Genomic DNA, 20,130 nt, shown 5'->3' with positions numbered 1-20,130 from the left:
TTGCTGTTTGTTGAACTTCCGTTGTGTTGATGTCTTTTTAACTTCCGTTGTGTTGCTGTTTGTTAAACTTCCATTGTGTTGCTGTTTGTTGAACATTCCGTTGTGCTGAAGTCAGCTGAACTTCCGTTGTGTTGCTGTTTGTTGAACATTCCGTTGTGCTGAAGTCAGCTGAACTTCCGTTGTGTTGCTGTTTGTTGAACATTCCGTTGTGCTAAAGTCAGCTGATCTTCCGTTGTGTTGCTGTTTGTTGAACAAGAATGTTGCAATTTTTCTCTTACAGTTTAATCAATAGCTCGTGTCCAATACAAGTGTTTAATTCGCCGACAAAAAACAGCGTTTTAAACCCGAACTTCCGTCTTGTGAAGAAATTTACCCTTCTGTCTAGCACATTTAGTTTCTTGTATCCTTGCCGAATTTATACATCACAGATCTATTGAGCCAATCCTGCTTAATGATGACAGTATAATCAGTATGTTCTTCGTCACTCAACAAGCTGAATCCAAACAAATTTGTCTTAACTTTAAGGCCTGATGCAATTATATTTGTTTGCCATTCTTCTGCAGTTGGCGAAATTGTACAACGCTTATTTCTTATTTCTGACGAAAAGTTTGGACGGCATGCATTCGTGCAAGATGACTCCAGCCCTGCTGTTATAGCAATTACTTATTCTGGTTGTATAACTCGGCGTGCATCCTTTAGGGCCTCAACTGCTCCAGAGAATTTCCTGCCATCACCTCTTGGTAAATGATGCCACTCCTACAGTTGCAATAATAATTTGTTATTAAACATAAGGTTATTACGTTCATGGTAATAGTAGAGAAGATATTGAGCATAAATGTTTTTAACCGCACACAATGGTCGTTTTGAATTATTCAAAACAAACTATTATTCTAAGGATATGATTCGTAAACAGACGGTCCATATGTATATTAGGCGTAGAAAATTGAAAATCTTTAGAGTATATAAAAATATTTCGTTAGACGAATTTAAATTATTTTTCAAAAGTCTTAGCACTAGTGTTATTGACTGTTTTAATGAAGAAGCCAAACACTTTTGTGATAAGTCTAGTCTTTACTTTTATGTTAGGCTCATACTATCCGTTCTTTATTGTTTAATTAGTTGGAAAAAAATGAAAAAAAATAACTTCCCGCATCGTTTAAAACTATCTTAATCTTGATTTTAATAAGAAGCCACTTCTAGTATTTTTGTATGAATAGTTTGATGCAGTAGGTGTCCAGTGCTTAAAGAGGGTTACGATTACGAGAATGAGTGGATCATGTTGACAAGTCGGAGACACCCATTTCAGGTTTATCTGCTCGTCATGTGGCTGAATAGTCATTCTAAAATGCCGTCCAGGCTTCTTTTTTTAATGATGGTTAGCCTGGACGTCATTCATAACAAAATTCGTAAACATGTTCAAAATGCCGATCAGAATTTGGTCGCACATTAATTAAGAATTTTCCAATTTAGTCTATTTAAACAAAAAAGAACACTGTACCTGTTAAAAGTAATCCTTTTTACATCAATTGCAATATATATTATAAAATAATCACGTTCTGAATTGTTAAAACAACATACATTTTCAAACACCATCAAAATTCACCAAACACCATTGTTTTTGTTAACGAATGTAGCCGAGAATATCCAAATGCATTTTCTTTTCTCTGCTTAAGGTTACACAAGACTATTAGTTACTTTAGTACAGCTCAGTACGAGCTGTAGTGTCATTGGCAGTAGTTTTGTTAAGGCAACTTATTGTAAACCTGTAAATTATTCAAAATAAATTAAGAATGAATTGTTTACAAACATTTATTACTTTTGTTAGTATATTGGAATAAAGACATTTAGTTTTTGCAAAATGAATCAAATAGCAATATCATTAAGTTTGTGGAATGTTATCATGCAAAGTATGGGAAGAATTTTCATTTGCATGCATGGCATTTTTTTCAGTTCGTATCATTATTTTCTATTCTTGTAATTTACCCCTCATTTGCGCTCACTTGGATGTCTTTGAACTTTTGTATGCTTAATATCCTTTGTTTGGTTTCTTTAAAGCATCCAGATCCTGACACACAACAAAAAAACATTTTCAAGTACTACTTGTCACAAACTTGTCGTAAGAGCAACCACAGGTACCAACTGGTGATTGTACGAGTCCCGGCTTTGTCATGTTTTAACCCCTTAAACACATGAGCGTTACTTCTGTTTACCAATATAGTAACAACAATGTTCTGTAATTATGTTTTTCTATCAATTCCTTTAAAAATAGTAATTTCCTGAAGATTCCCTTTAGTTGAGTTTTGTATAGGTTTTCTGATGTGAGGTATAAGGTATTTGTTAATAAAAATATCATCATGAAACATCTGTTCTAGCGAAACTATATATATATATACACACATAATAAATTGATAAGTCAGCAAAATCTCTGATTATTGTAAACTTGGATTGTCGTGTTGAAGTCGAATTTTGATTAATAGGTTACTTAATAAAACATTTTGATTCACTTAGTGTAACAATGCTGTTGATATACATGCTTTTTTTAATATTTAGTCTTATGTTAAATACATGTGTATAATAGTATGCATTGTCCACATTGCCCATAGAATAGTTTGTAAATACATCTTGAATCCTGTATGTGACGATAGATGTTTTTCAAATTCAAAGTACAAAAGTGTGGTAACTGATAATGATAGTGTTAGGGGAAGGTAATCCATACTAAAAATACTACTTCAGATTGAAACCTTAAAGTATAGTTGTGTGTAACCTTTTTTCTTTTTGGCAGTAAGAATGCTCCTGTCAACTGAAATCAGGTATTTAAATTACTTTTTTGAAGAAATAGCTTGTGAATTTGCAAAATGGATATGGTTATTGATAAGAATTAAGATATTTATTGGCAGTCTTAAGCCATAGAATACAAATGAAGAACATTTCATTTCATAGACAGTTTTTACATGTTTTTGAATTTCGTTATGAATGACGTCCAGGCTAACCATCATTAAAAAAAAAAGCCTAGACCGCATTTTAGAATGACTAGTGGCTGAAATCCTCTTGAAGCACTGGTCCGACGTTTATCCCTATTTTTTATCGGTCAATTGAAATCTGGTTATTCACCCGGAATTTGGTAAACCGATAAGTACTGAGGAAGTGAACAATGCTATTGAATTATTGAAACTTGAAAAAACTAAAACAAATATGTTATTGAATGTGCAAATTTAAACGGCGCGGGTTTGCGACATATTAAATTTTATTCGAAATATGTAACAAAATGTTAAATCGTGTTAAAAATCATGCCCATCATCATTGGACTATTTTAGTTATGCCTTTGGCCTATGGCAAGGGTAGGTTATGTCCCCGATTTTATTTTCTTTATTTATTAAAGAACTAGAGTTACATATAATAAATATTGTTCAGAGCTGTACATTTATAACCTATAGTTCATGGAAAGGTCAAACACATTTAAATGAATATTAACTTGACGATGTGCAAAATACGAATGTTAATGCTTTTGCTAACGACTTTAAATCAACAAATGTATAGCTATAGATACAATCAAGCAGGAAAGACATGGATAATGTAGTAATAATTTTGTTCTTGATATGCATAAGAATTTAAAAACTGCATTGCAGTATGAAGATTTTTTGAGTATAATACCAAGAAAATACCGCTTTAATATGTATAGATTGCGAATGTCTGTACATTTAAAATTCAAACTCAACGATATGGTAGGACTCATATTCCAAGTCGCAAACGTTACTGTATTTGTTTTAACCAAATTGTTATTGAAGATGAGTTCAATTGTGTGTATATATTCCCATGTTATATTGAAATTAGGCAGAAATAAAATACACGTTACTATTATGTACACCCTCTGTGATTAAATACCACTGACTTTTAAACTCTATTAATAAATATGTGCTTATTAAACTCTGTTTTTATGTGAAAATCACTTTGTACTCGTAATGCTATTCTAAATAATTATTATTAATATAACTCATCCACACTGTTTCCAGTAAGGCGACATTATGGTGTTTTAAATATACATACATTAATACCTTAAACAACATGTTTTTAGTAAAAACGTTTTACTATACTGTACTTTTGTTAATGTTTCTTATAAAATTAATGTTTATTTTTGCATTTTTCATGTACATTGACTTCACACATACTTATTTCATGTGTATAGACGATGCTTATATGTATAAGTTTCAGTAAACGTTTGTTCTGTTCTTTTTTGTTCTGTTCTTCTAATTTTTTGTAGTCATACGATACGCACGAATTTGAGAGGCAAGGTTGGAACACCTGTGTATGTGAAACTTTGGACTTAATGATAATGACCGGGTGCCACAAGTTTCGTTTGAAGTATTTAAATGAGAACATTCTGGACAATTGCTGATACCTTATCTACAATGTGAGAAAAATATGTACATTTAAAACATATTTCAGCTGAACTTTAACACTATAATAATTCTGGTATTTTAGATAAATGCACTGTTGCAGAAGGCGGTTTGTTATTAAGCCGCTTTGCCACTATTGAATTGCCCCGCCACTATTGAAACGGCTAGGGCGTGCCCACCGTCATTGAATAGAGAGTCTTTGGTACAAAAAATAAAAAAATGTCAACTATTTAATATACCACTTAATAAACTAGAAAGTTATGTATTATTCCCACAAATTGGGGAGTGTTAAAAAGTTATTGGCAAACAGTCAACTTTTTCTCTGTTCGAAATTCAAGATAAAAACCAGCGTATACAACTGGACGATAACTTTATAATAGGCGCACAATACAGCTTGACGATTTTTTTTGCATTTCAATGCTTTGATATGTAATATTTATTTGACTTTACTGATCAAAACAAAATAATCAGCTGATTTGTGTACAAATAAACAAATAATAGCAATATGTGTGAACTTTTTTAAATGGGAAATATTTTTGCCATGTTTTACTTTATTGAAAAAAATATATAAAGGCTAATATTTTTTATCTTTTCACAATTCATATGCATTCATAAAAGTTAAATTATTTAAACGAAATAATGCATTTTGTAAATTAACCTTTCCATTTGTACAAATTTGCATACACCGATATCAAATTAAATAGGCGTTAATATTCAAACGATATGCGTAGTCACGATCAATTTCGTGTGCTTTTTTTTATCTCTGTTAATCGCTTAATTTGTATCATTGTCTTGGCCATTGTTGATAAATAAGTTTTTCAACGTAAGCACAAATGCTCGGTGTCAAGGTAGAATGGGTCAATGGCCACATTTCTGTTGATATCCGGTGATGACTCTTAAAGATACTCGCTCACGTTTCTGGACCAAGTTTTCCCGGTAATGCATCCGAAAACATTTATTTTATCAGTGTATTCTATGATATCGAAATTGCAGAAGAAATACAAATATAATTTCAAATGAAGGTTGGGGTTCCCTGCGATCCAACAACGGATAATCTCTGGCTTCCTGGCGTTCATTTGAAAAAAAAATGTACTTCTTTAAGATTCATGTACTTTAGATAGGAATCATACCGCCATTTTTTAAGCCAGTGGATTAGAATCATGTCCTGTTTTATGGACGAAATAAATTCCTTTCGTTGATCAATAAAATGCTTTGATGATAAACAGCCTCAGGGTAATTTTAACTTCTCGTGAATGTTATTATTATAAAGGCTACATTCTTTTTTTAAAACAATTCGTTCACATGTATACCAAATAAATTAAGAGTGATACACCTTTAACTACTTAGTAAATAATCCATTTATGGAAAATATTAATTACTAATAACAAGATTGTAAGTGTGTATTTAAAAAAAACCGCACACATATTAAATAACTGGTGGGTCTAACATTTACAGTGATCAACTATCGTCTCATAAGGTAAAAATACCGTGTTTTCTGCACCTTTATTTCAAAATAAACACGGTATCCTTCATAAGGATAATTGTTTTCGATATCAATTCCCCCCCCCCCCCCATTTTGGTAAATTAAAACAAATCACAATATTAATTGTGGTACATCTTAGTTGGGAGTAAGAGTGAATCTTTAAAGTTTTGGTAATATTATTTAAATATTAAAATGATAAAATATATATTGTTAAGGTATTGCTCATCGTTTCACATACACGGCCGCATGTACTGGTACACCCATGAAGGGAAGGATGTTCAAAGTTCAGTATTGTTTGGTTGATACAATTTAAATCAAAATTACAAATTTAATATTAAAGGATATGCCATTGCTAGCATCGTGTAAGTTCTTTCGTGTTATTAGCTGGTCCAAAGTCACATGCAATGTGTGCTTTTGCATAAATGTGCATGCTTATGATTTCAAAATTACTTGGTGGTTAATTGCCAAACTTAATCGTTAATCTCAGATATAATCATGCAAATATTTTTTTATTTCAGCTGTCGTATTACTCTATCTAGCTTTATAGCTTACTTCCTAACTTCCTTTTCTTGCTTAGCTATCCGATATTCAACATTAATGACAAATGTCAGCATAGCCAAATGTAGTAATCATGATGAAATACGTCCTGATACGAGAGTTTTATATTATTATACAATATGGCCTTTTATTGGTGTAGTATTCTGTAAGTTATAGGATTACATCGTGCTTAACTGGTGACCTATTCTTATCGTTTAAATCAGTTACACTCTTGAAGTCTGCAGCAAAATCATTAATTTGAATCATTTAAAATAATTTTATGTATAACAAGCATTTTGTCAGGGACGCTGCTAAATGTTGTTGTTTTTTTAATAATTTGCATTTAAATTTACGTATAAACCATCTTCAATATGGTGATTACGAACAGTCTGGTCCTACTGAAAATAATAATAGCGCCTTGAATATTTAAATCCACACCCTATATGGTGGCCACTGTAGTTATTTATATATACGAACAAATTAGTGCATGTACAGCTTTTCGGGACCCTGAAGGAAGCCCGCCGAGTTTTGCAACTATAAGGAGTTTTCTTAGAATTATTGTTAATACACCCGAAGCAATAAACAGAAATATGCAAACTGTTGCCAGTATTAATTTCAATCCGCAAATGTTGTTTGTATGTCAAATAAAACCTACAAAATCACCTGTCTATGATGGCGCACTGGATAAAGGCCCCTACTTCAAACGAACGGTATCCGGGTTATTCGAGCCGATTTAAAGATAAATTAATGCAATCTAACTTTAATTCATTCTCGTTAGAGTAATATTATGTCTGAACCTTTTACGTCTTTTACGTATTTTGTTTTTTGTGTATTTCAGAAAGTTTATATTTGTTAACAACAAAACTGAAGCTTATGCGCCTTATAACTTCTATTTAAATTGGAATTTCACTTGATTGAAAACTAACAGAAAATTGCAAATAGTATAGCAAATTTTGCTGTGGTATATTTAAAAATAACTTTTGAGTTAGGTATAGGCTTTTTATTTTTCAATTTGAGGAAGAGGCTATTTTTGCATAAATAAAGTTTGTTGAGGAAGAGGTTATTTTTGCATAAATAGAGTTTGTTGAGGAGGAGTCTATTTTTGCATAAATAGAGTTTGTTGAGGAAGAGGCTACTATTGCATAAATAGAGTTTGTTGAGGAAGAGGCTACTATTGCATAAATAGTTTGTTGAGGAAGAGGCTACTATTGCATAAATAGAGTTTGTTGAGGAAGAGGCTACTATTGCATAAATAGAGTTTGTTGAGGAAGAGGCTACTATTGCATAAATAGAGTTTGTTGAGGAAGAGGCTATTTTTGCATAAATAGAGTTTGTATTATTTAATGGAAAAGGGATGTTATAAATGTATGGATCGAACGTTTTAATATTTGAATTATAAATTTTACGAGAAATAACACTTAAATAAGTCTTGGAAAATATTTGAAAACTCCAAATATGATATATATATATATATATATATATATATATATATATATATATATATATATATATATATATTGCCCTTTTTATGGTGATGAAAGTACAGCAAAATTAACAGTCCAACCGCTTAATCCGCTCAAATGAGGGTAAGCCTTACCCTATGTTATGTTTGGTAATATACGAGGGTTTTTAACACTCGGCGAGTACGATCAACAGCCAGATCACACCTTTTACTCTGGAGTTATGACAGTTGAATTGTCAAAATTAAACCACTATGTTTTTTCTCTTCATTCAATCCTTAACAAGTGGATTGGTGAAAAACACAACAGTTTTTTTTTCAAAGTTATGATCCATGCATTGTTGAATAAGGACTAGCTTCATCAAGATCAGTCCTACTCATAAAAATAAGTTTTAAGTCATTTTCTGTTCTTAATGTTGGGTGCTCCACGCAAGCAATATATATAATTCGCGGAATTCCATTTTTTTCCTGCGTTTTAAAGATTCGTTTTAAGTAACTACAAGGCGGGTAATCGACCTGCACCGTACCATTTCAAATGTTAACAAAAACCGGCCATCTTGGATGTGAAAAGGTATGCTTTTAACCATTTTTCTGTTTTTAGAATAAACTTATATATATATAGTATTTATGCACTGTGCTGTTTGTAGAGTTTTGTGCTGTTCTATGTTTCTTGTTTGTGAATTTGTGTTCTATGTCTTTGGCGTTTGCCCATTGCCACTAAACCGGGTTTATGTTTAAACTTTTTGCAACTGAGCATGTTTCTGTAGCTATTTGCATATATATTGAAGCAGAAATAAAGTTATGAACCTACTCCTCACGTTTCCACATCCTTTGGTACCTAATTCTACTAACGCCAACATATCAAATATGAAAACAAATGAAATACAAACGTTCTAATATACTGTTGATGCGTGTGTGTTCTCTCATTTAATATGCCTTGCCATGATTCTATTATAAGTCAACTCAGGAACTGAGAACTTATTCTAAACGCCTTATTGCAAGAATCAATGTAGATTTACAGTTCATCACACTTATTGATTATACGAACTAATGATTAACATGATCGTAAACTTAGAAACCAATCATATTCACAATAAGTCATCGCAACAAAATCTTGAGGAAATTGGATAACCCTTCAGATGCAATAATGGCATTTTAATGAGCAATGCGGGTAATGACGATCGGTGCTGGTCTGTGCGTATTGTCAGTCTGAAAGATACGACGACAATGCCATTTGGTTATATCGGGAAAAAGTTCACTGCACTTTATCGTTTATATTATAGCACTGCGCTGTACTAAAAATGAAATACGACAATTTTACTGAGCACTAGTGCTTCGTTTGATTTCGAACTTTGTCATTGACCATGAAATGAAAAATTGCACTACATACTTGGAGAGTTTACCAACAAAATTACTTTCTTGGACAAAAACAGTGAGAAATAGCATTTATTTTATAGCACTGCGCCGTACCAAAAATGAAATACCACAATTTAACTGAATAATAGTGCTTGATTCTATTATAGTGACTTGGAACTTTGTCATTGAACATGAAATGTAAATTGGCACTTCATATTTGGAGAGTTTACCAATAAATTTACTTTCTTGGACAAAAAACGGTGAGAAATAGCAAAATTCACTACACTTAACCATGTTAAATCGTGGTCATTTCACGTCAATTCTATTTTCCATGCACATGTAACTTTTGTTCTAAAATGAGTTTCTACTCAAAGGTATCAAAAGATGTGGAAACGTGAGGAGCAGGTTCATAACTTTATTTCTGCTTCAAGTTTATTCTTAAAACGGAGAAATAGTTTAAAATATACATTTTCACATCCAAGATGGCAGGTTTTTGTTTACATTTGAAATGGTACGGTGCAGGTCGATTACCCGCCCTGAAGTAGCCAATTGCCAATCGACAAAAAATTGCCCATCAAACTGTGTACGATTTAAGACCCCGTCAAAAAGACACTCTGCGGATCTAATAGCAAGACGTAGACGGTCGTTCTTTTAGACTTGTACATGGTATGAAGCCTCTCCTAAAATACAAAAATTGGCATTACCTCCCCTCGCGCATAAAAGTAAGCTCTGTCGATATAACGTTTGTCGATCACAAGGCTGCTTTATACTTATACACTATACAGCAACTAAATATATCATGAAAACAACATAAATATCATAAGGATAAAAAACTCCCATTTCCATAACGGATTTCGGTTTATTTAGTCTTCGTCAGATGAAAGGTAAGCATAAATTATAAGAAATAAACAAAGTGATAACTATTACATACATAAGGTTACAATTTGGCGTACAAATTATTGCATGAGGTTAGCCTTATCAGTAAGTATACTTTCACTAGCACAGTAGTAGAAGGATAAGTTTTGCAATGTTGTATTATTGTAACATACCCAATAATGAATATAAGAACAGTATCTGAAAATGGAATGTCACATCAGAAAAAAGTTAATTAGGCAAAATGAATATATATATATATATATATATATATATATATATATATATATATATATATGAAATACAATGCTAAAATCTAAAATGGTATACTAAAACTAAATAACGTCTAAACGTTGACATAATTATATATATCTATTTATATAAATTATAATTGCATAATGATGATCGCTTTCTCATGAATAAACATTAACATAAACTAAACATTTACTTTAATAATGAAGTCAACTGACAACATTGCACAGTGTGTTTATCTTCCCTTCATCTGCAGACACTATTTTATGAAAGCCTGATTACAAAAGAGGCTTAAAAATCAACAAAACAGACAAACTACCTAAAAAACAGCAGGTCTGAGCGTTGTAGAATGTTTCGACTCTTCTCTTGAGGATTTACAAATATGTCATGGTCCTATACTAGTTCTTCATTCACTGACAAAGAAACAGAGAAATAAAACCGAACTGCTGTGTTTTGTCGTGGTCTTTAATCCACCCCTTAATCTCACCCTTCATGTGAAGAGATTTAACCTTTTGGCTTACATGCTCAATTTCTTCTTTCGTTGTATGCTCAAACATAACAATGCTATTTCGCCATTCCTGCTTAAATATGTTATTATATTCAATATAGTCTTCGTCCCCAAGCAGTCCGAATCCATGCAAATTTGTCTTTAACAAGCATTTAAGGCCAGCTGCAAAAACCATTTTATTCCATTCTTCTGCCGATGGCGAAACGCTGCAAATCTTATCAAGTATTTCGGGGGAAAGGTTTAGAAACCACGCATTCGTGCTAGACGTATCCAGCAGTAATGTTATAGCAATAACTCCATCTGGTTGCAAAACTCGGCGTGCTTCCTTCAGGGTCTCAACTGCGTGGAAGAAATTCCTTCCACTACCACTTGGTAAATGGTGCAATACCTTCAATTACAATTATAATAATGTGTTAATCAACATTAAATAATTACGTTTATGGGGAATGAAATTGAAAACAACAATTTTAGTCGCCATTCTAAGTTGCTGAAGTCACAATGATACACTTTGCAGTTTAAAGGCAAGGCTTTGACACCTGCGGCTGTGACACCTGACAAGTAAAATGTCCCCGGTGGCACACGTATGTTTAAGGCACTTCAAAGATAACATACACAAACTCAGGAATGAAAAAAAAATCTTTACCGTGTTGAGGAGGACAGCATCAAATGTGCCGTCATCAAATGGTATTTTCGGCAAAGAAGTCTGGGCAATTGCAGATACCTTATCTACAATGTACGAAAAATGTGAACATACCTCAAAACAACAACAACAACAACATCGACAACAGCAGCAACAACAACATAATCACCATTATCACCAACAAGAACACATAAACTTGACTTTTCACAAGAATAGTTGTATTTTAAATAACTCTAGCATTGAAAATGGGAAAATGTGATTGGGCGAAACGAAACACAAATGTGATTCTGCGAAACGGAATTAGGAAGTTTACAAATTTGAAATAAACAATCATGGTAAAATTGACGCTTTAATAATATTATTTTAGTTTTTTGACTGCTTGAAACATGTGAGATAATTGTAAAATTGAATAAGCTGCTTTATCAAGGGAAAGTTAACAACAAAATTGCCACACAATATATTTATATAATGCATTAATATCAAACTATCATCCTATGGGAATAAGGCAGTGTTGGTAAGACAGTGTAAATAATTTTAGCATATTAATTGAAGTACTGCCATTGTAACACCAAATGCCATTCTGGCTCAAGATAATAATTGTTGTTAAACATACGTACTAGCTTTTATTTCTACAGCAAACTTTTCTCTTGCAACACACAGCATATCTGCGGAAGCATCCAGCAGAGCCATCCTACCGACTCCCATATCGAACATTGATCTGGTATAGATGCCTGTTCCACAGCCAGCATCCAAGATATGCAGGTCTTAAAAAAGATAATAAAGTAAACAAAGCTGATCCTTATCAATCATATGATATGTATGTGTGACGAAAAAATAAGCATAATCAAGACAAAAGTGCATATTACAATGCACGTTTATACCAAAAGAGCACTCAACGAGATACATGCATAGGTAATTTAAAAAACTATGATATGAAAGGAAATCATTTCTTTGTTAACAACTAACAAAATGTATATACATGTATTTAATATATTTCATTTATAATGATTGAATGTGTACACATTGCAATAAACACACAGTATTTTTTGGCACATTCGGCAACACCGATAACTGAATCAATCAGGATATATACCTAAATGATGGGTAATCATGAAAGGTTTCGTTTGTATTTTCATTTGGTTTTCGGTGTAAATCGTTTTATTTTTATAACTGTCTTTGCCACTTTAGATAAACAAGATTTGCAAACGTATCCTGCTCGGTGTCAAGGTTAAATGGACCTTTTTGAGTAAATGCTCAGTGAATACGATTGTCCATTGAGAAACAACTATAATTATGTTTTCTCTGGTGTATCTGTTTTCGACATAATATATGCAGTATTCCTAAAGTTATCAAAACAGATATTTAAGAATGGTTACGCTACAGGCACATTTGCTAAAGTTTGACTTTATATGTACTTTTTGGAGACCTATCATCATTTTACGGGTACGATTTCATACAATAAACTGTTCGAACAGTGCGATCGTAGCAAGCAACAGTTAGTAAATGTGTTGTAGTTTCGAATAACAAAGGGTCAAAATTCTGTCTTGAAGACACATGAGGTCATTGGGCATTATCTGTATCTGAAAATATTAAAATGCGATTTTTAGTTAAAGTGCCTTTTTTCTGCTATTTTTTTACACTGTTGGCTGGTTTATTTGAAACTTTGTTGGACGCGCCTTCAAATTCTTATTGCGGCTCTGCTTGAAACACGCTGTATGCCATTCGGAACTCCTCGGCCATTTTTTTCAAAATGGCTGTATGCTGCAGACGGGCTTAGAGAATAAAGATGTCGCCTGTCAACAAATAGACCAAGCCATTTTTTCCAACAAATGTACGATAGAATAATACAAAGACAGCTTTCTGACAAAGTTCGTCGATCTAACGTTGCAGGCAGGTAAGAGTGAATTCGAAAGCAGGCGTGCTGAGAATTCAGACTAGTTAAAATGATTATCAATAACTGATTTTAGCTTAGAAGAACTAGAGCGAAATAAAGGGGGTCACAAAAACTAACCCCACTGCAAGGAGGAATTAAAGTCTCAAATGTAAGTCGCAGTAAGTTAAGATTAACACTGATTTTTATTATCTTTAAGGGATTATCAGTCATGTATCCTGCAAATCTATACCAACATAACCCCATGCAGTTCATGTAAGTATTTACAAGGTCATTGATTCGTTTTAAATAAGGAATGCATTTTAAGTAATCGGTAAAAAACCCCACAACAACATCGCCATAGGAATCAGGATGGATAATTCCAGAAACGATCAAGGATTTGGAAGTGAATTTTTATATAGATACTATATCTTAATGCTTATCGAAGAATTTGGATTTTTTTAAGGTATGTTTTTGACTGTTAATCAGTATTCAGTTTAAAACAACATAAAAAATACGAGTCCGTGCGCGAACATACTTGAGCAAATTTTTCTACTTGCGATATGAATATACAATACGAAGTGGACAATGAAACATCACCGTCAAAAGAAGGATACGAAAACATTAAAATGTAAATGCTATTGTGACCCTCTCTCTCTTTCAACCAGCGTACTTGAAACGCATCACCCTCGAAACCCTTTAATCACGACTGTGTTATAACACTATCACACTTAAAAGCAGCTCAGATAGATTGCATTCTAAACAGTTCTAATCAACACAACAACATTTTACTTTTCATCAACTAACTTTGCTTTTTTGTTGGTGTAGAATTCCGTCATCCCAAGCATAAGTTCGACTCCAACTGGTTTCCTATACTTATCGTTATCAGCAGCTATTTTCTTAAAGTCTGCAAAAGCACTAAGCTGTCGGAATTGGAACTTTGTAAGAATGAAATTATGACTCCTAGACACACGCATCAGGTTGCTGATCGCCATTGTTCTGACGATTTTATTTGTCACTCACGTTTTATAAGGTTACAATTCAGTAATAATAATCCGTCATTGTGACCGGTATGAACTTTTAAATAAGTATACTGGTTGAGAAGCAGTTTCCGACGTTTTAAACGTTTTTATTGAATTATTTATACGTGTTTAAATATCTACTAAAATTATTCACATTTTATATAACTACAGCTCAAGCTGTTATCGTCGATAATTTTTTGCATGTGTGACGTCACATATAGTGTATCTAAAAGGGGCGCAAAGAGGGTACTTACATTGTTCTGATTAGCTTGTGATGAGAAGCAGTTTCCGACAATTCGAATGCGGGGCATATTTAAGGTGCCTGTTGTGTGTTTTTATTATCCGTTTATTTAATAAACTAAATATAAGACTGTAATAAGATAAATGTTATTTAAGTTTTCAGCATTTACGAAAAATTTAAACCTTAAAATTTACGACATTCAATTCATACTCGAAATCAGGCAGAGACTGAATATCAATGATATTTTTCATTCATTTCTGATGGAAACTTGTGTTTGTATACATTTAAGTGAATGTGGGTGCGAAACAAGCACGACACCAGTATGCCAATTGACAGTGCCGAATTTAGTCGGCGAAACACGGGTCCATGCCCACCTCAGTTTGCCGGCAAAAACTAAAATCGAACCTTAAATTGGTACGTTAACAATAAAAACGATAAGATAAACTTCATTTCCGGCATGTATATATCGCGTTTTAATTGTTTACGTACCAATTTAAGGTTAAAATAAACTTCATTTGCCGGCAAACTGGTGTAAATTTATATATATGAAAGAAATGAAAAATTATACCCGTATGAAAAAACTGTATGTATATATATGTATAACATTTGACGGTTGTGCCTCCCCCTGTTATGAATTCCTGGTCCGCCACTGATTGACCTTAACACGTTCCAGTTGTGATAAAGGTGGAAAGGCGTGATTGATCATCAGTTAAATAATTTAATGCGTATGTTTCTACATAAAGCAGAGGCCTAAAATGGGTTAAGTTAAATCAACTTCTATTTTATTTCATTTCAGTTATATTTTATGATTGTATTGTTACCATTTTATTACTTTACCCAATTGTTCTTAAACTTATTGCGATTTCGTGTTTCTTTTATCTCAAGCTATCAAACCAATTTGGATGATTTAACATAAGGCCACTCCTTTTTTATTTTTTGGTTGACGAGAATTTTTGGAAAAAAAATGTCCACCGGGTGGTCGAAAAAAGAAGAAGAAAAAAGTCACAAACCATACTCTTAATGGGTGATAATCAGAGAACAACATAAAAACATTGGAAATTTATATCATTTACTTGACATTTTAAATTTTTAAACTGCTATTAATGCATGTTTTAATACACTCAAAGTTTCAAAGTTCTAATTAAACACACAGTTTAAATCTTACATACTGTGCATATAAATAATGCATTTTAAGATTAACCTTTCAATTTGTACAAGTTTGCATACACCGCTATCAAATTAAAAAGGCGTAAATAAACAAACGATATGAGTAGTCATGATCAAGTTCGTGTGCTTGTATTTTTTATCTCTATTAATCGCATAATTTGTATCATTGTCTTGGCCATTGGGCCACACCAAATTCATATTTCGTTTCGCGGATTTACCGCTCCTATTTTTTTAAAAATGTAAATGAAATATTTTTATTTTTTTGTGCGCCCGCACCTCCATTTTGATCGCCAAGCAGATTTTTTAAGGTAATAATTTATTAAAAGGCTAAAAATAATCAAGTATAATTTTTTTTACGCTAGTTTTCGTGTTTTTGTAAAGGGAAGTTACCGATGCGTAGTATTTTTATACTGTCGATCGGTTTAGCATGGGTTTCAATAAATTCAATAAAAATGGCGGTTCCGGTATAAACAATGTGGCTCGAAGTTTGGAAATTAAATCTTATTTTTGACAATAAATATGTTTTGAGCATGCTTGAAGTCATTGTTGATCGTCTCATGCACTAAAGGATCATTATTTAAAGCAATCATTATGCAATAAAGCTTGTGTATCTGAGACTGGTAGCGATTATATTGCGTAATTAGTGACTCGTTTTGAATGGAAATCGGACAGGTCAACTTAACTGGAACACGAGTCATAGTTTGGTCCAAATTGATGTATCAAGCTCATTTTTGATCAAATTCTGATAAACAACAGTTTTGAACAAATATCTTTTCACAAATAGCTATAAACACTGGTCTGGATATACCTCAACATAAGTAAGCCTAAGTTTATCACCTTAATTATATTTTGTTTTTATTTGCAGCATAATCCGGGATTGTAATGCACTTGTCAATTGTAACCACTGATCCGCCCTTGTTCCAGGTGTATACCGGGGACAGCAGAGGCAATGGGCTGTGTTTTTACATTTCAGGTGGCCCTGCAGTGCCTAGTGATTGTGGTTTTGTCTTCATATTGAAAATAGTCGGGAATGGGCCTCACATAGGTATTCGGGGTTGCGGGTCCCTGTAGGTCGGGTATTTTACCCGGGTTTTGAGAGACCGGAAGTCAAAGTCCCCGCTACTTCGGACTTGGGGGGGGGGGGCATATACAATTTGCTGGTGCATAAATAGTCTGGAGTTCCTTCCCCTAACACTATTGTTATCAGGTCAGGCAACGACTAACAATGGCGGCGCCCAGTGGACTCTTTAATGTTACTGTTTATTTTAGTTCTGTTAATCAACTTAAGAATTCGGTGGCATTTGAACAATTTTAATGTATATGAAATAATAGCTAATGGTTAGTAAATAGTTAGGGATTGGAAGAATCCCGTATAACACGTCTATTATTTTAGACTATGATAAGAAGCAGATTGTTGTGTGGACTAGTGATGAGAAGGAATACCTTAAAGACTGAAGTGTTTTTTGGGTGTCCTGGTTCCCTTAGTCCTAAATACCCTTTATCAGTAAACTTGAACCCTTTATAGCCCACAAAAACACTCTATATTTGCTCTTCTTGTTCTCTTATTTCCAGAACACGTCCATTGTGTTCCAAGGCACACATCCAAGAGAGCGCATGCGCAGCTCTAAAAACCCTACCTAACAGTCGGCTAGGTTACATACTACTAGTGACAAAAGCACCGTCACAACACTCTCCCCAACTTTATAAATAAAAGACCCGGTATTGTTGGTAGAGTTGACCAACCTAAAAGTGACCTCCTTTTAACCAAGTGCCGACAAGTTGCATATTTGACCAAAATTGGACTGAAGCTTAGACTAACCACCTTAAACCTTAACAAGCCATAACCTACTGACTGAAATGAGGTAACCTCTTAAATAATGATAACGCTGTGGTGACCCCTTAATATATTAATACATGTTGTGACCCCTTAAACCATAATTAACTGGGAAAATTTAAGATTGCAAGAGATAAATTATTGTACCGGTTAGCCTAGAACTTCAGTATTGTTTTAGCAGCAAAAAATACTACTATTGCTTAAGTAATGGTAAAAAATACCATATCTTAAGAGATAAGAGTATGCCATGGTAAAAAATACCATATCTTAGGAGCATGAAGCACTAAACATCACATCACTGGAACATTCAATTTTGATTACTACTTGTCTCTATTATGTCAATACGATGTTCTAAATATCTAATTTCTCCCCCTTTTACAAAAAGACCCCCTCAAAAATTAGCGCTTTGTTTGTTCTAAAATCAGTATTCAAATGTTCCTCATGTTCCTACATTGCATTTCATCACCTAGCCTATTCCCTTTCTTGGTACCACTCCATTCTCAAGCATAGCTGTTATGTTATCCAGCTTTCCATTTGATCTTGATCATCCAGAAGTTTTTTCTGTGACGCCCCCCGATAAGATGGACTATTCGTTGTCTCTTCTTGTGGAAACTTGACCAAACAGGTAGAATCAACGTCCATGTAAAATACTTGCTTGCTGTTCAACCCGGACTCCACAGTACTAAATTCCTGTTCAAACAATCCATTTTCCCTGACACACGTATCCCTTAGACCTTCACAGTTGTGCACACTGGTATTATCTTCTTGATACGGCTCTTTGAAAATGGCTTCCCGAATAACATCGGTAGTACCCTGATACCCTTCACCCCTGAGTGCCTTCCCGACTGTCAAGTCGGTTTTATCTCCCTGGTGCCGTTGATAAGTAGTTTCCTGATAACCATCACCCCTGAGTGCCTTCCCGACTGTCAAGTCGGTTTTATCTCCCTGGTGCCGTTGATCAGTAGTTTCCTGATAACCATCACCCCTGAGTGCCTTCCCGACTGTCAAGTCGGTTTTATCTCCCTGGTGCCGTTGATCAGAAAGTCCCTGGCTGTTACCGCCAGTAATTCCGTCTGAACATTTAGTCGTCCTGTCCGCAACTGAATCTGACCACTTTGTTTTCTCTTCAACATTAATTCCTGCTTTAACCTTCACATTTGCTTCTTTAGTTTCCTTCACCGCTACTTCTTCATCCAACAGCCTTGAGAACTCACCCCAGCATTCGTCAGCTAACATGTCCTGCTGGCTTTCATCTAGATTGTCACTAGAACTTTCACACGAGTGCCCTAAATACTCTGGTACCCTCTCACCTCTTATTGTTGCCAGTGATTTCTTCTGAGGTAAAAAACCTCCTTTATCACATATGTATCTATCTTTATACTGCCCTGGGCAGTCTTTCAAACCAACTTCGCATACATTTTCACTGTAAAAAACAGTGTCATCTACATCCTCCTGTACTAAACCTTTAACTTCCTCCGCCGATTCTCTTACAACAGTAGTAGGCGTGTTGACCCCACTTTTTGCAATGGTTCCTCTTGAAATACTAAATACTGATGTTACACAAATCTCTTCCTTGTCGAAAATTTCAGATGTTTCTTCTTCCTGGTTTTGTACAACTGCATCCTCATCTCTGCTTAAACATTCGTCCACCTGCATTTCCTCCTGCGCCAAACTTTCATTGCCTATGCCCTTTTTGAACACATGGACCAACCTGTTGCCCCCGGCCCTTCGTCGTCTTACGTCCTTACGTTTCAAACAGTCTCTTTTGGAATGCCCCAACTTCCCACAAAAATAACAAGATATTGAACCAGGTTCTTTTTTCTCGTTTGCAGCCTTCAATGCATTTATACTTTGGGCTAGACTTTCTATCATCTTGATCTGTTTTGTTTCATCCACAGTATTGACTTGCACTTGCTCCAGTTCCTCCTTACGGCTACTGTGCATGGCTTGTGTTGTATACTGAAAGTCCTTAATTAAATTCAAGGCATCATCCATGGTTTCAGGATGTCGTAAACATGCATATCGACCTGCTTCTAAGTCTTCACAACCTTGACAGAACCGCCTGATAGCCTCACGCTCTATTATATGGGATGATAAACACCTATATGCTGATATGGCTAAAAAAGTGACTCGGTCTGCCCAATCATGTAAACCCTCATCCTCATTTTGGCAAGCTTGTTGAAACATTGATCTTCCATTTTCCTCAGATTCAGAAAAGCCAAAGCGTTCATTCAATTTTTTTATCAAACGACGAAACGTTAACCTGTGACCAGCTTGAACCAGTAAAGAATAATGATCCAACGCTTTACCCTGCAAACTCCAAGCAAGATAATCATAGCTCTCATCATCTGACCATTTCAGTACCCGGCGGTAACTTTGAAATTTGACCTCAAACGATATCCATTTCGAAATCCCGTCATACCTCAAATTATGGGGCAACTTCCTGGGATCACCTCTTGCACCACCGTACGAGTGTTCACCCCCACTAGAAGAA

General features: G+C 34.2%; 1 protein-coding gene across 1 annotated transcript; it reads right to left on the bottom strand.

Moving 5' to 3' along the window:
- Nucleotides 1–10,417: 10,417 nt before the first annotated feature.
- On the bottom strand, nucleotides 10,418–14,564 carry LOC128239372 (uncharacterized). Its single transcript, XM_052955996.1, has 3 exons — nucleotides 12,120–14,564; nucleotides 11,506–11,588; nucleotides 10,418–11,250 (listed from the first exon to the last, which is right to left on the bottom strand). The coding sequence occupies exons 1-3, from the start codon at nucleotides 12,214–12,216 to the stop codon at nucleotides 10,765–10,767; spliced, it is 666 nt and encodes a 221-aa protein (XP_052811956.1). The 5' UTR covers nucleotides 12,217–14,564; the 3' UTR covers nucleotides 10,418–10,764.
- Nucleotides 14,565–20,130: the final 5,566 nt, after the last annotated feature.

Source organism: Mya arenaria, chromosome 6 (assembly GCF_026914265.1).
Source record: "Mya arenaria isolate MELC-2E11 chromosome 6, ASM2691426v1".
NCBI classification, from domain to species: Eukaryota; Metazoa; Mollusca; class Bivalvia; order Myida; family Myidae; genus Mya; species Mya arenaria.
The sequence above is the reverse complement of the archived record's forward strand: the minus strand, read 5'-3'. Positions and strand labels throughout refer to the sequence as shown.

Coding starts and splice junctions, on each gene's coding strand:
- LOC128239372 (XM_052955996.1), bottom strand. CDS start 12,216: ATGTTCGATATGGGAGTCGGTAGGATGGCTCTGCTGGATGCTTCCGCA. Junction 11,589..12,119: donor TGCTGTAGAAATAAAAGCTA/GTACGTATGTTT, acceptor CGTACATTGTAG/ATAAGGTATCTGCAATTGCC. Junction 11,251..11,505: donor ATGCTGTCCTCCTCAACACG/GTAAAGATTTTT, acceptor TTGTAATTGAAG/GTATTGCACCATTTACCAAG.